The 14,895-nt window shown below is 44.7% G+C and overlaps 1 protein-coding gene across 2 annotated transcripts in view; it reads right to left on the bottom strand.

The window, feature by feature from the left end:
- Nucleotides 1-986: 986 nt before the first annotated feature.
- twsg1a (twisted gastrulation BMP signaling modulator 1a) overlaps nucleotides 987-14,895 on the bottom strand; it is a 43,047-nt gene continuing 29,138 nt past the window's right edge. For both annotated transcript variants that reach the window (XM_078205496.1, XM_078205497.1), the window contains exons 4-5: nucleotides 6,432-6,698; nucleotides 987-1,526 (exon numbers count right to left, since the gene is read on the bottom strand). In XM_078205496.1, the coding sequence (XP_078061622.1) occupies nucleotides 1,345-1,526; nucleotides 6,432-6,698 (449 nt within the window). In that variant the 3' untranslated portion in view covers nucleotides 987-1,344. The remainder of the gene's footprint in view (nucleotides 1,527-6,431; nucleotides 6,699-14,895) is intronic.

Raw genomic sequence — 14,895 nt, forward strand, 5'->3', positions numbered from 1 at the left:
CCACTCGGCCCATAGAGTCTGCACCGACAACAATCCCACCCAGGTCCTATCCACGTAACGCCACCTATTTACCCTAGCTGGTCCCCCTGACAATGAGGGGCAATTTATATAGCCAATCAACCTAACCCGCACATTTTTGGGCTGTGGGAGGAAACCGGAGCACCCGGAGGAAACCCACGCAGACATGGGGAGAACTTGCAAACTCCACACAGACAATGACCCGAGGCCGGAATTGAACCCAGGTCCCTGGCGCTGTGGGGCAGCAGCGCTAACCACAGATAGATGCTGGCAGACCTGCTGAGCTTTTCCAGCTTCCCCTGTCTACGCTTGCCTAGATTCCCTGAGAGACCAACAGTCTGACTATCCCAACATTCAACAATGGAGCATCCATGACCCTATGGGGTAGAGTGTTCCAAAACTTCACAACTCGTCCAGTGAAGAAATTGCTCCTCACCTCAGTCCTAAATGGTCAGCCTCTTAACCTTGAGACTGCAAATGGAACAATATTATAAATATATATCCAAATAAATTATATTAGAGCCATGATGTAATTACATTTCAAGCAGGCTCGAGAAGATAAATGCCTCTCTCATGTTCTGAGCATGCCTTTATCAGGTTGATGGACCGTGCTAAATTGCCCCTTAGTGTCGGGGGACTAGCTAGGGTAAATGCATAGGGTTATGGGGTTGGAGTCTGGCTGGGATTGTGGTCGGTGCAGACTCGATGGGCTGAATGGCCTCCTTCTGCACTGTAGGGATTCTATGAAGCAAGCCTGAGGGACAAATATGACCAGTGACAGTATTCTGTTGGTTTGGGTAACCTGGGTTACCCAAATACATTGCATAAAAATGTTGTTTCCACTCAAATCGTCCTGTAATCCAGGTTTGAAGTTAAAAATTAACCAAGAAGTTTTAAAAAAAGCACCATCAAAGCTGTTACGCATCAAAATTCAACGGATGGACAAAGAGCACCACCGGCTACAAAAACCCAGTCACAACAGGAGATCAGTTTATTCACACCATTGTTTGTATGGCAGGCATAATGAGCAATACATCAAATAAAAGACAGGAAAGCTGCAACTGGCTTATTCTGAATATCTACATATGTCAGTACAATGTTTAAATTACAAAACGTCAGCAGTAAATTACACCGTAAAAAAAAATCCTTGGTTTCGAATTCCATGACCAAACATCCAAGTTATGTCTACATTCTTAAGCATGAAGTGCAGAGGGATTTAACAATAAAAACTGCAAAACAAAATTAAAACCTCGCTTAACAGGAAGGCGACCATCTTTAGCTCTATGGGTGATACATATTGTCTTCACATCTTTCGGGTTCTTGCCTTCAAAAGGTGCAGTTCATGCATTTGACCACCTTGTTGCCATAATCGATACAGTCCGGGCCTATACACTCACAGCAGGCGTTGTGAAACCATCGGTATTTCGAAGCACCCATAGACTCGCACGAGTTCTTACACTGATGGATCGACATGCAGTCATCAAAGTAGACCACTGTGCACTGAGGCTCTGAAATTTAAAGGAAAGTCTTAAAAATATCCTCCAACACATCATCAATTTACATAACACCTTTAATGCAGCAAAAGCATCCCAAGGCCTCTCGTTAAACAAAGATTTTGACACCATGTCACACGAGTTAGGTAATAGGGCCACGGCCAAGAACTTGGTCAAAGAGGTGGTTTTTAAGGAGTGTCTTAAAGGAGAGTTTTAGAAAGGGGTTTCTACAGACCATGCAAAAGATGCTAGACTTGGAGGAGAGCAGAGATCTTCCAGCGTTTACAGAGATGGTCGGCAAAGGCCTCGGAGGGGGTTGGGTGATTTTAAAACCGTGCTGGTGCCTACTGGGAACCAATGTCCGTCAGTGAGCGCAGGGGGTGATGGGGTAAAGGAGACACTGGTGCAAGTTAGGATTACGAGCATCAGTGTTTTGGATACAACAGAGGGTGCAAGGTGTGAATCAGGACCAGAGAGTTGTATACTCGAGTCGAGAATTAATATTGATTGGGGTTTCAGCAGCAGAGGAGTTGAAGCCAGGGTCATATACAACACCAAGGCTGTGAACAGCCTGCTTCAGCCTCGGAAAGGCATAGGGAATCAGAGGTTGTGGCGGGTATCGAAGATATCCTTTGCTATTGGTATTTTGGCTTTGGTATTTCCGATATTTAATTGCAGGGAATTTTTGTTTGCCCAACATGAGAGGGGCAGTGCTAAGTAAAGCTGGGGCTCGTGTACATGTGGAACCTGCTTTGTTTTGGACCATGTCACCAAGATGCAGCAGGCAGATGACAAATAGACGGGGGACAAGAAGGGATGCCCTAGGGAACTCCAGAGGAAACAATGTAATGTCTAATAAGACATACGGTAATAAGACATACGGCGGCACGGTAGCACAGTGGTTAGCACTGCTGCTTCACAGCTCCAGGGTCCCGGGTTCGATTCCCGGCTCGGGTCACTGTCTGTGTGGAGTTTGCACATTCTCCTCGTGTCTGCGTGGGTTTCCTCCGGGTGCTCCGGTTTCCTCCCACAGTCCAAAGATGTGCAGGTTAGGTTGATTGGCCAGGTTTAAAAAATTGCCCCTTCGAGTCCTGGGATGCGTAGGTTAGAGAGATTAGTGGGTAAAATATGTGGGGGTAGGGCCTGGGTGGGATTGTGGTCGGTGCAGACTCGATGGGCCAAATGGCCTCTTTCTGCACTGTAGGGTTTCTATGATTCTATGTTTCTATGATACTGGCAAGCATTTGAACAAATTATTTTTGGTGATTAAATTATCTTTTAACTGGCAAATAAAAAAAATACTTCTAATAGCCATGGGGATATGGGGAAAAGACTGGGCAGTGGCACTAGGTGGATTGCTCCTTTAGAGGGCCAGGACAGACACAATGGGCTGAATAGCCTCCTTTTGTGTTGTAACCAGTCGATACGATTCTAACACAACATACGTTTTCCCCCCAAAAATATACTTTATCTATAAAATCTGTAAAACGACATCCCAAAGTATTTTGAATTGTACATGATGAGAAATGCAATAAAATTCAACTTTTTTCCATTGCCTATGTTGCACTCGAGGGTTCCTCAATACGATTGCAATTACGAGATATTTACTATATACACTCAATGTCAAACATGCAGCCCCAGGGGTTCTACCAAGTTACCAATCCCTCAGTGCACTATGGCAGTGGCCTTTTCCCCATTGCGTGGTTGTGGCGGCTGTGCCAGGTTTTAGCGTGTTCCCTCAGCACGTAGTCTTGAAGCTTGGAATCTATGATTCTGACACAACATGCACACAGCATCAGGCAAGTGGGAACTATCGACAAGCTCAACCGGAATCTCGAGCAAGAATTGGGTCCTTAGCAGCCAACACTCTCCAGATCAATGTCAGGAAGAACTGGGCATTTTATTTTAAAGACATGTAAATAAATAATCACTATGAGAAGTTACTGGAATCAATTCATTTATACAAGTATTAATAGGCATTCTTATAAAAATAAATCAGGCCAGTGCTTTTGCTCCTAATCACCGTCAAATACATCATGCAGAAAAGAATAGGATTCAAGATGAAAGTTTATTTATTGTTGTCACAAGTAGGCTTACATTAACACTGCAATGAAGTTACTGTGAAAATCCCCTAGTCGCCACACTCCGGCGCCTGTTTGGGTACACTCAGGGAGAATTGAGCATGGCCAATGCACCTAACCAGCACGTCTTTCAGACTGTGGGAGGAAACTGGAGGAAACCCACACTGACATGGGGAGAACATGCAGACTCCACACAGACAGTGACCCAAGCCGGGGATTGAACCCAGGTCCCTGGCGCTGTGAGGCAGCAGTGCTAACCACTGTGCCACCTGCCCCCACTCCCCGAGCAAACTGGGTATCAGAAAAGAATCAAAGCCACCACCAGGATTTAAGAATATTCAAAATAAGTCCCTAAATATCTAAGAATAAGAAATCACAGGTGAAATTTCTGTTTGTGAGATATTGTTTCACATTTTTGGAAATATTATGAAGCTGGTTGATATAAATTAAATGGTACAATTATAAAAGGGCAGAAGAGCTTGGGGATTCACATACATAAATCTCTGAAGGTGGCAAGACAAACTGATAAAGCTGCTAAAGCAGCAGAGTAAGAAATCCTTGGGCTTTCTATGTAGAAACAGAGTATCTCAGCAAGAAATTAATGCTGATCCTTTATATAATCACTGATTTGGTTTATTATTGTCACATGTATTAGCATACAGTGAAAAGTACTGTTTCTTGCGCGCTATACAGACAAAACGTACCGTTCATAGAGAAGGAAACGAGAGAGTGCAGAATGTAGTGTTACAGTCATAGCTAGGGTGTAGAGCAAGATCACCTTAATGCAAAGATAGGTCCACTCAAAAGTCTGATCGTAGCAGGGAAGAAGCTGTTCTTGAGTCGGTTGGTACGTGACCTCAGACTTTTGTATCTTTTTCCCCCCCCAAGGGAAGAAGGTGGAAGAGAGAATGTCTGGGATGCGTGGGGTCCTTAATTATGCTGGCTGTTTTGCCAAGGCAACGGGAAGTGTAGACAGAGTCAGTGGATGGGAGGCTGGTTTGAGTGATGGATTGGGCTACATTCACGACTGTTTGTAGTTCCTTGCAGTCTTGGGCAGAGCAGGAGCCATACCCAAGCTGTGATACAACCAGAAAGAATGCTTTCTATGGTGCATCTGTAAAAGTTGCTGAGAGTCGTAGCTGACATGCCAAATTTCCTTAGTCTTCTGAGAAAGCGTTGGTGGGCTTTCTTAACTATAGTAGCGGCATGGGGGGACCAGGACAGGTTGTTGATGATCTGGACATCTAAAAACTTGAAGCTCTCGACCCTTTCTACTTTGTCCCCGTTGATGTAGACAGGAACATGTTCTCCTTTACACTTCCTGAAGTCGATGACAATCTCCTTCGTTTTGTTGACATTGAGGGAGAGATTATTGTTGCCACACCAGTTCACCAGATTCTCTATCTCAGCTGCCCTTGGGCAACTAGGGATGGACAATAAATGCTGGCCAGCCAGCAATTGCCATGTTCCATGAATGAACAAAAAAGGAACTTGATGAGACAATAATCAGCTGAAAATTGCCAGTGATCCAAAAAGAAAGCATAGGTGACACTCAATCAAAGAGGTAGGTATTAAAGAGAAGTGTGGGGTGAGAATGTTCCTCTTTTTCCTCTTCTTCAGAAGGAAATTTGTCTCCTAAGGAGTTATCCATTGGTTGAAATGTAGGTACATCACATTGCGTTGTGACTTGGAAACATATCGCTGTTCCTTCACTGTTGCCAGGTCAAAATCCTAGAACTCCTCCCTTAACAGCACTATGGGTGTACCTACACCAGGCAGACTGCAGGAGCTCAGGAAGGTGGCTCACCACCACCTTTTCAAGGGCAAATAGAGATGGGCAACAAATGCTGGCTTTGCCAGTGACTCACACATCTCTGGGGTGGCACGGTGGCACAGTGGTTAGCACTGCTGCCTCACAACACCAGGGACCCGGGTTCAATTCCGGCCTCGGGTCACTGTCTGTGTGGAGTTTGCACGTTCTCACCGTGTCTGTGTGGGTTTCCTCCCACACTCCAAAGATGTGCGGGTTAGGCTGATCGGCCATGTTAAATTGCCCCTTAGTGTCAGGGAAATTAGGAGGGTAGATATGTGGGGTTACAGGGATAGAGGCCTGGGTGGGATTGTTGTCGGTGCGGACTCGATGGGCCAAATGACCTCTTTCTGCACTGCAGGGATTCCATGATTCTATGAAGATCAAATTTTTAAAAATCACATTGTCCACTGAGTCACTGAAGTCTTTCCTCTATATATAAAAAAATTGGACTTAAAGCTGGTTGTTTAGGAATAGTGACCTAAATCAGGAAATTGTACAGATATTGTCTTGAATCATTTTGAAATTCATACCTGGTATTTTTGAGAAGAATTCTATTGGAAGAATCCAGTGCAAGTCTATCTTAAATGTGGGAACCAAAACTGCACAAAGTACTCCAGATGAGGCCTCACCAAAACCCTGTACCATTGTAGAAGAGAACAGGCTATCCACCTGCTACAGAGATACACATCATTGAGCTGTTACGAGTATATATATTTTTAAACACTACAGGCGAATGAAGAGACTGAAATCCACATCAGAAAACAAATAAAATCTGCCAATACACCTATGGAATGCTAAGCATCTCAAGGTTCTCCCACTGAAGGCAGACTCGTAACCAAGTTTTATTATAAAGCTCCTTCAGATATAACTTGGAAAGACAAAATCTGTATTTGTATCAAAACTCAAGTATACTAGAGAGAAAACTTTATCGGCCTTGATGCGTTTCTGAAATTCTAGAGCAATTAATCTGCTTAGCTCATAAAATTCATAATCTTGAAATTTAGCTCCATATAAAGTAATGTTTACCTTTCTCACTCTCGAGTTGTACATGCGGACTGTCTTCAGGCAGTGACACATTTTGGAGCGGAGACATATCAAAGCTTTCCAAAAATGAGACAAGGTTTTCATGATAGGTGAGTTCGTCAGAGACAGGGAACGAGACAATGTTCCAGTGCAGGTGAGATTCACCTTCTGTTAGAGCACGGAACAGCGATGGGATGGGTTCATGAAGTTCTTCTACTGTACTCTTTGAGGTTGGCGGCGTATCGCTATAGTTCCTGGGATTACACATTCCTAGGATTAGAAAAGGACATTAATGTCACAATGTTTTTCTGTCATACAAACATACAAATTAGAACAAAGAACAAAGAACAGTACAGCACAGGAAACAGGCCCTTCGGCTCTCCAAGCCTGTGCCGCTCCTTGGTCCAACTAGACCAATCGTTTGTATCCCTCCATTCCCAGGCTGCTCATGTGACTATCCAGGTAAGTCTTAAACGATGTCAGCGTGCCTGCCTCCACCACCCTACTTGGCAGCGCATTCCAGGCCCCCACCACCCTCTGTGTAAAAAACGTCCCTCTGATGTCTGAGTTATACTTCGCCCCTCTCAGCTTGAGCCCGTGACCCCTCGTGATCGTCACCTCCGACCTGGGAAAAAGCTTCCCACTGTTCACCCTATCTATACCCTTCATAATCTTGTACACCTCTATTAGATCTCCCCTCATTCTCCGTCTTTCCAAGGAGAATAACCCCTTTAGGAGGAGTAGGCCACTCAGCCCCTCAAGCCTGCTCCCCCATTCAATAAGATCATGGCTGATCAGACTGTAACCTCAATTCCACTTTCCCACCTATCAGATTTCACTTGTCCTGGACATACTAACTCATGACGTCGGGTAGTTTCCCTGGTAACAGCATTTATCTGCAAGGTAACCATTCTCATTTGTGGGCCTATGCAGCAAGTCTCACAACAATGTCCTTTCAGAATGAGGTTTAGCAATAAAATTCTACAAAGAAGTCTTGCTATAATTATACAGGGTTTTGGTGAGGCCTCATCTTGACCACTTTGTGCAGGTTTGGTTCTCACATTCAAGATTGACTTGCATTGGATCCTTCCAATGGGCCCATGGCAGGCAGAAAGAGGGGGAGAAATTCCTAGTCAGCCATGCTTGATGCTGAATGGTGTCTCACAAGGCAATATAACTACTTCTCTCACCGTCTACAGAAAGAGATACTTACAGCCCTTTGCAGACCATGGCTATTAAACCTAACCTGCAACATAATTAAAGTTAAGGTTATACAGGTGGAGGGCATTGACTGATTAGGTACCTCGAGCACATATAAAGAGAGAATTCCGTTACAGCACGGTGGCACAGTGGTTAGCACTGCTGCCTCACAGCACTAGGGACCTGGGTTCGATTCTTGGCTTGAGTCACTGTCTGTGTGGAGTTTGCACGTTCTCCCCGTGTCTGCGTGGGTTTCCTCTGGGTGCTCCAATTTCCTCCCAAGGTCTGAAAGATGTGCTGGTTAGGTGCATTGACCCGAACAGGCGCCGGAGTGTGACAGCTAAGGGAATTTCACAGTAACTTCACTGCCGTGTTAATGTAAGCCTTACTTGTGATTAATAAATAAACTTTACTTTAAAGGAGGAATCCATTTCATAGAATCATAGAAACCCTACAGTGCAGAAAGAAGCCATTTGGCCCATCGAGTCTGCACCAACAACAATCCCACCCAGGCCCTATCCTCACAACCCCATGTATTTACCCTGCTAATCCCCCTGGCACTAAGGGATAATTTAGCATGGCCAATCAACCTAACCTGCAACATCATTAAAGTTAAGGTTATACAGGTGGAGGGCATTGATTGATTAGGTACCTTGAGTACATATAAAGAGAGAATTCCGGGAATTATATTTTGGTTTAAGTGGGGGAGGAAACCACACAGACAGTCACCCAAGGCTGGAATTGAACCTGGGTCCCTGGCACTGTGAGGCAGCATTGCTAACCACTGTGCCACCATGCCGCCCTCGAGACTGGAAAGCAATGGCAAATCACCACTGGGGAATAGTGCATTGGCCGTGCTAAATTCTCCCTCAGTGTACCCCAACAGGTGCCAGAGTGTGGCGACTCGGGGATTTTCACAGTAACTTCATTGCAGTGTTAATGTAAGCCTACTTGTGACACTAATAAATAAATTATTCAGATCATTAAACTGCCAAAGAAACTGCGCAGAGTGAAGCCTCAACAGAGATTGGATCGATGGAATATCTTCAGGCAGAGCATACATGGAGAAATGTTTAGTGCTGCCACCCGGAGGTGGTGGGAGTCTCCATCGGAGAGCTCACTATATGGGAGTCCTCCTCCTTATCATCAGGGATTTGGCACGGAGGGTGCTGCAAACAGCAGTCCCGTGCAGCACGTAGTTAAGATGGTTCATGGACTCCCAGATTGCCTGCAGCTTCTGCGGCCTTGAGAATTCCCTGTCCCATGTCTACATAGGGTGTGCGAGTTTCAGCCCCCATTCTGATTATTTGAAGGGGCTGCTCCTCACGATTTGGTTGCACTTTGGCCCCCCCCCTAGCTTTGGCTATCAGGCTGCAGTGCGGGCAGATCAGAGGACCTCCTCATGGGCCTGTTCGCGGGCCTAGCCAAAGTGGCCATTAATAAGTCTAGGCAGCAGACCGTGGAGGGGATTACTAGACCCAACTATCTGCCCCTATCCTCCAAGTGTTCCTGGAGAGGGAGCGGTTTCTGTATGTAAACGTGAGGCCTCTGTGAATGTTAGGGGTTGGAGTGCGTATTCAGCAGAGGGAACATTATTTTAATCTAATTAGATAAGTTTTCTTTTTGTTACAGGGGACTTTCAATTAATTTATCAGTTAATTTGTTTATTTTAGTTGTTCTCAAAAAGAACACATAGACTTGATGGGACGAAGGCTTCTTTCTGTGCGGTATGACTCTACGAGAGAGAGAGACTTATCAGAGGTTCAGTGGAGCAGTGGGTAGTGTCCCTGTTTCTCAGCCAGAAGCCCCTGATTCAAGTCCCACTCCAGGACTTGATGACCAAGGAAGGTGCGTTTATAACATGGCCAAAGAGGTTGGGTATCAACCTGCAAATCCGTCCAATACACACCAAGGGCAGGCGGTAAGAGTGGCAGAAATTTCCTGGTCAACTGTGAGATAAAAAGAACGTTGGAACATCTCCCATCGCTATCCATAACTCCTGACTATAACATAATGCACAAGTGCTTGTTGCCGTGGCAACTTGGACTTCCCGAGTGAACTGTAATACATTGTACGGTGATTGTGTATTTATGATTATGCACTGATGACTATGTTCCAGTGGTACTTGTGTTTTGCAGGGGCTGGAATACATCATCAGCCCCAGAGATTATTTTTCAATCTAATTTTATGAATTTCCTTTGCTCTTGATGTTTGTTACACTGCCCATTTAATAGGCTGTCAACTCGTTAATTTGTTAATTTATTCTTTGCTCAGAAGAGTATAGAGAGAGAGTTCACATGCTGGTGTTGTGATGCTGTGGATAGCATTGCTGCCTCTGAACCGGAAGCTGCAGGTTCGAGTCCCAGTCCGGGACTTGATGGTCACAGAAGGTACTTTCATAACGTGGCCAAACAGGTTGATTATTAAGCTGTAAATCCTTCCTCACACATCCTGGACATACTCACTTCCACCTTCTTCCGACGGGAAGAAGATACAAAAGTCTGAGGTCATGTACCAACCGACTCAAGAACAGCTTCTTCCCTACTGCCATCAGACAGACTTCTGAATGGACTTACCTTGCATTAAGTCGATCTTTTTCTACACCCTAGCTATGACTGTAACACTACATTGTGCACTCTCTCATTTCCTTCTCTATGAATGGTATGCTTTGTCTGTATAGCACGCAAGAAACAATACTTTTCACTGTATGTTAATACATGTGACAATAATAAATCAAATCAAATCAAAATCAATATGCCTGATGGCAGGCTGTAAGAGTGGGAGTGAGTTCTGGTGGCCAGTAACAGATAAAGGCAGTGGGTGGTTAACGGGGGTCATTGGACCCAACTGTCTGCCTCTCTTTCATGGATATGTTCACGCCAGAGTGCCACATGACAGCTGGTGGGATTTAAATTCAATTAATAAATCTGGAATATCTCAATAATGGCGACCATGAATTGTTGTAAAGCCATCTGGTTCACTAATGTCCTTTAGGGAAGAAAACCTACCGTCCTGACCTGATATGGCCTATACACAACTTCAGACCCACAGCAATGTGGATGATTCCCAACTGTCCTGTGAACTGACTAGTTTAAGGGCATGGGAGGGGTAACAGATGCAGGCCTTTCCAGCGATGCTAACATCCCATGAAAAGATATAAAGAAGAAAAAGACTCCATAGAACCATAGAAAATTACAGCTCAGAAACAGGCCTTTTGGCCCTTCTTGTCTGTGCCGAACCATTTTTTGTCTAGTCCCACTGACCTGCACTTGGACCATATCCCTCCACACCCCTCTCATCCATGAACCCGTCCAAGTTTTTCTTAAATGTTAAAAGTGACCCCGCATTTACCACTTTATCCGGCAGCTCATTCCACACTCCCACCACTCTCTGCGTGAAGAAGCCCCCCCTAATATTCCCTTTAAACTTTTCTCCTTTCACCCTTAACCCATGCCCTCTGGTTTTTTTCTCCCCTAGCCTCAGCGGAAAAAGCCTGCTTGCATTCACTCTATCTATACCCATCAAAATCTTATACACCTCTATCAAATCTCCCCTCAATCTTCTACGCTCCAGGGAATAAAGTCCCAACCTATTCAATCTCTCTCTGTAACTCAGCTTCTCAAGTCCCGGCAACATCCTTGTGAACCTTCTCTGCACTCTTTCAATCTTATTTACATCCTTCCTGTAACTAGGTGACCAAAACTGTACACAGTACTCCAAATTCGGCCTCACCAATGCCTTATATAACCTTACCATAACACTCCAACTTTTATACTCGATGACTCCCCTATCCCATTCCTCATGCTGTATAGATTTCAAAGGAGGCAGAACATTCTCTCTGTGATGGCCAAGCCCACACCTCTCAGCCCACGCCCTAAACCACCCCCACATGCTCACTTCCCCTCTCACACTCATCCAGGTCCACCTCCCTCCAGACAATCTGCTGGCTTGGCTGGATTTGAATCAGGACCACAAATACAGAGAATGCTGGAAGACAAGATTAAAATCTGTTCAGCCAATCAGCTTCATATGGACATTTTTAAATCAATTAAACAGAATGACTCCATTGTGTACTTTCCCTGCACAAACGTCCCATCACCCGAGATGCACCCGCACTGACTTCCACCTGCATTCTGGGTGGCACAGTGGTTAGCACTGCTGCCTCACAGCGAGGGGGACCCGGGTTCGATTCCCGACTTGAGTCTGCATGTTCTCCCCGTGTCTGCGTGGGTTTCCTCTGGGTGCTCCGGTTTCCTCCGAAAGACGTGCCGGTTAGGTGCATTGGCCATGCTAAGTTCTCCCTCAGTGTACCCGAACAGGCGCTGGAGTGTGGCGACCAGGGGATTTTTACAGTAACTTCATCGCAGTGTTAATGCAAGCCTACTTGTGACACTAATAAATAAACTTAAACTTAATCCGTCTAGATAATTCTAAAGATATTATTCTCCTTCACAAGACTCAGTAGCCAGCTTGTGAGAGAAGGAGAAAGTTAATTTGAAGGGAAAATTCAAACAATATAAACTTGGAATTCCCAATTGTTTCACAGTCGGGGCTGGTAAATGGAATGATACAAATATTTTGTGAGTCAGTACATCAACGAGGCAATGTTCAGCTCCACTGGATATTCCCCAATGACTAGACAAAGCATGAGGGATAGAGCAAACAATAATTTAAGATTCAATGAACAACAAGGGTAAACAAATTGGAAGAATCAGCTCAGCTATTGTAACCTGCACACAGGACAACAGCAGACAGAGAATCAATCAGCTCAAGACTAACAAATGTGACTCAACGATTAACAAAATAAAAGCAACGCAAGGAGGAAAAATGACCTCAATGAATAGCGTAGGATGAAAAGGACTAGAATAAATATTAAGGAATTCAAAAATACATTAGCATTATGATCAGCGGGGCATGGAAGACCCAAAAACAATAAAATAGCAGAAATTAAAAAAGCTCCAAATAAGTCACCAGCGACAGATGGAATCAGAAAGCTCCAGAGAATAAAGATACCTGCAAGGCATGGACCCGCCATTTTGCCCACTGGATACTGGGCAATACCCGTATATTGGAATCAGGCCAATGAGGTGTTCCTATTCAAAATAAAATGTTGAACTACAAACAGGGACCTACAGATTGATTAGTCTCACTTCTGTTCTGTAGAAAATGGTGGAATTGATCAGGAGTAAACTTTTTATCAGTGTAACAACAGGCGGCACTGTGGCACAGTGGTTAGCACTGCTGCCTCACAGCACCAGGGACCCAGGTTCAATTCCCAGCTTGGGTCACTGTCTATGTGGAGTCTGCACGTTCTCCCCGTGTCTGCGTGGGTTTCCTCCGGGTGCTCTGGTTTCCTCCCACAGTCCGAAAGACATGCTGGTTAGGTGCATTGGCTATGCTAAATTCTCCCTCAGTGTACCCGAACAGGTGCTAGAGTGTGGTGACTAGGGGATTTTCACAGTAACTTCATTGCAGTGTTAATGTAAGCCTACTTGTAACAAATAAATAAACTTTAAACAACAACCTAGTGATCAGTAGCCAACATAGATTCAAAAGGAGACATTATAGAGAACCAAATCTTTTAACTTTGAGATGTTGAAAACATTTAATAGTATAGATATGGAGAAATGATTTCCTCTGAGGGAAGAATTAAAAACAAGGGGACATGATCTTAAAAATAGACCTCGGAGTGAAACCAAGAATAACTTTTTTCACACGAAGGGTAGTAAAAAACCTGGAAATATCTTGCTCAAAAGTTTGTGGATGATAGGGCAACTGGAACTCTCAAGACCTAGATGGATTTTGGTTAGGAAATATGTGTCAAGGGACCTGAAGCAAATGTGATTAAACGGAATCGAGGTGCAGATCTGCCATGATCCAATTGAATGGTGGAACAGGTTCAAGTCACTGATTGTCCTACAGTCCTGTTCTCCTTTCACAGAATTCCTACACTGCAGAAGGAGGCCATTCAGCCCATCGAGTCTGCACCGACCACAAACCCACCCAGGCCCTATCCCCATAACCCCATGTATTTCCATTGCTAATCCCCCTGACACTATGGTTAATTTAGCATGTCCAATCAACCTGACCCGCACATCTTTGGAGTGTGAAGTTTGATGCAGAGAAATGTGAGGCGATTCATTTTGGCAGGAAGAACATGGAGACACAGTATAAGATTAAATGGAGAAATTCTAAAAGAGGCACAGGGTCCTCGGTGCATATGTATGCAAGTCACTGAGGATAGCAGGACATGCTGAGGGAACAGTTAATAAAGCATACAGTATATTAGGTTTATTAATAGTGGGGTGGCACAGTGGTTAGCACTGCTGCATCACAGCGCCAGGGACCCGGGTTCAACTCTGGCCTCGGGTCACTGTCTGTGTGGAGTCTGCACATTCTTCCCGTGTCTGCGTGGGTTTCCTCTGGGTGCTCCGGTTTTTTCCCCACAGTCCAAAGATATGCAGGTTAGGTGGATTGGCCATGCTAAATTGCCCCTTAGTGTCAGGGGGATTAGGAGGATAAATACAGGGATAGGACCTGGGTGGGATTGTTGTTGGTGCAGGCTCAATGGGCCAAATGGCCTCCTTCTGTACTGTAGATTCTATGATAATAGGAGCATGAAGCACAAGAATAAGGACATCATGTTGAACTTGTACAAGACACTAGTTGGTTGCTGCATCCAATTCTGGGTGCCATACTTGAGTATTGGCGAAAGAGTAGATTCACAAGAATAATTCCAGGGATAGAGAGCTAGGAGAATGGATTGGAGAGGTTAGAACTGGTTTGCTTGGAGAAAAGAAGGCTGAGAGAGGTATTCAAGATCTTGAGGGGTATGGGCAGGTTAAATAGTGAGAAACTGCTCCCACTCAAGACAGAATCAAAATCTAGAGGACACAGATTCAAAATAATTGGCAAAAAGAGAAAAGTGATGAGGGGAAACATTTTTTCACCCACAGGGTGGTTGGAGTCTGGAATGAACTCCCCGACAGGGTGGTAGAGGTAGGTTCGATCGAGGCATTCTGAAAAGAAAGAATGTGCAAGTTTACAGGGGTCAGGCAGGAGAGTGAGACCGGGCAGAATGTTCCTTCAGAGAACCAGTGCAGACTTGATGGGCCGAATGGCCTCTCTCTCTGCACTGTGAAGATTCTGTGATATTTACAGATGTCACAGTGAGCGATGATCTACAATTTTCAAAATTAATGTTTCCCTATATCTACAAAAAAATTGAAGCTGAGTCAATCAGAACATTTAAAAATTTGCAATGTGG

This window comes from Mustelus asterias, unplaced genomic scaffold, assembly GCF_964213995.1.
Source record: "Mustelus asterias unplaced genomic scaffold, sMusAst1.hap1.1 HAP1_SCAFFOLD_776, whole genome shotgun sequence".
Classification (NCBI taxonomy): domain Eukaryota; kingdom Metazoa; phylum Chordata; class Chondrichthyes; order Carcharhiniformes; family Triakidae; genus Mustelus; species Mustelus asterias.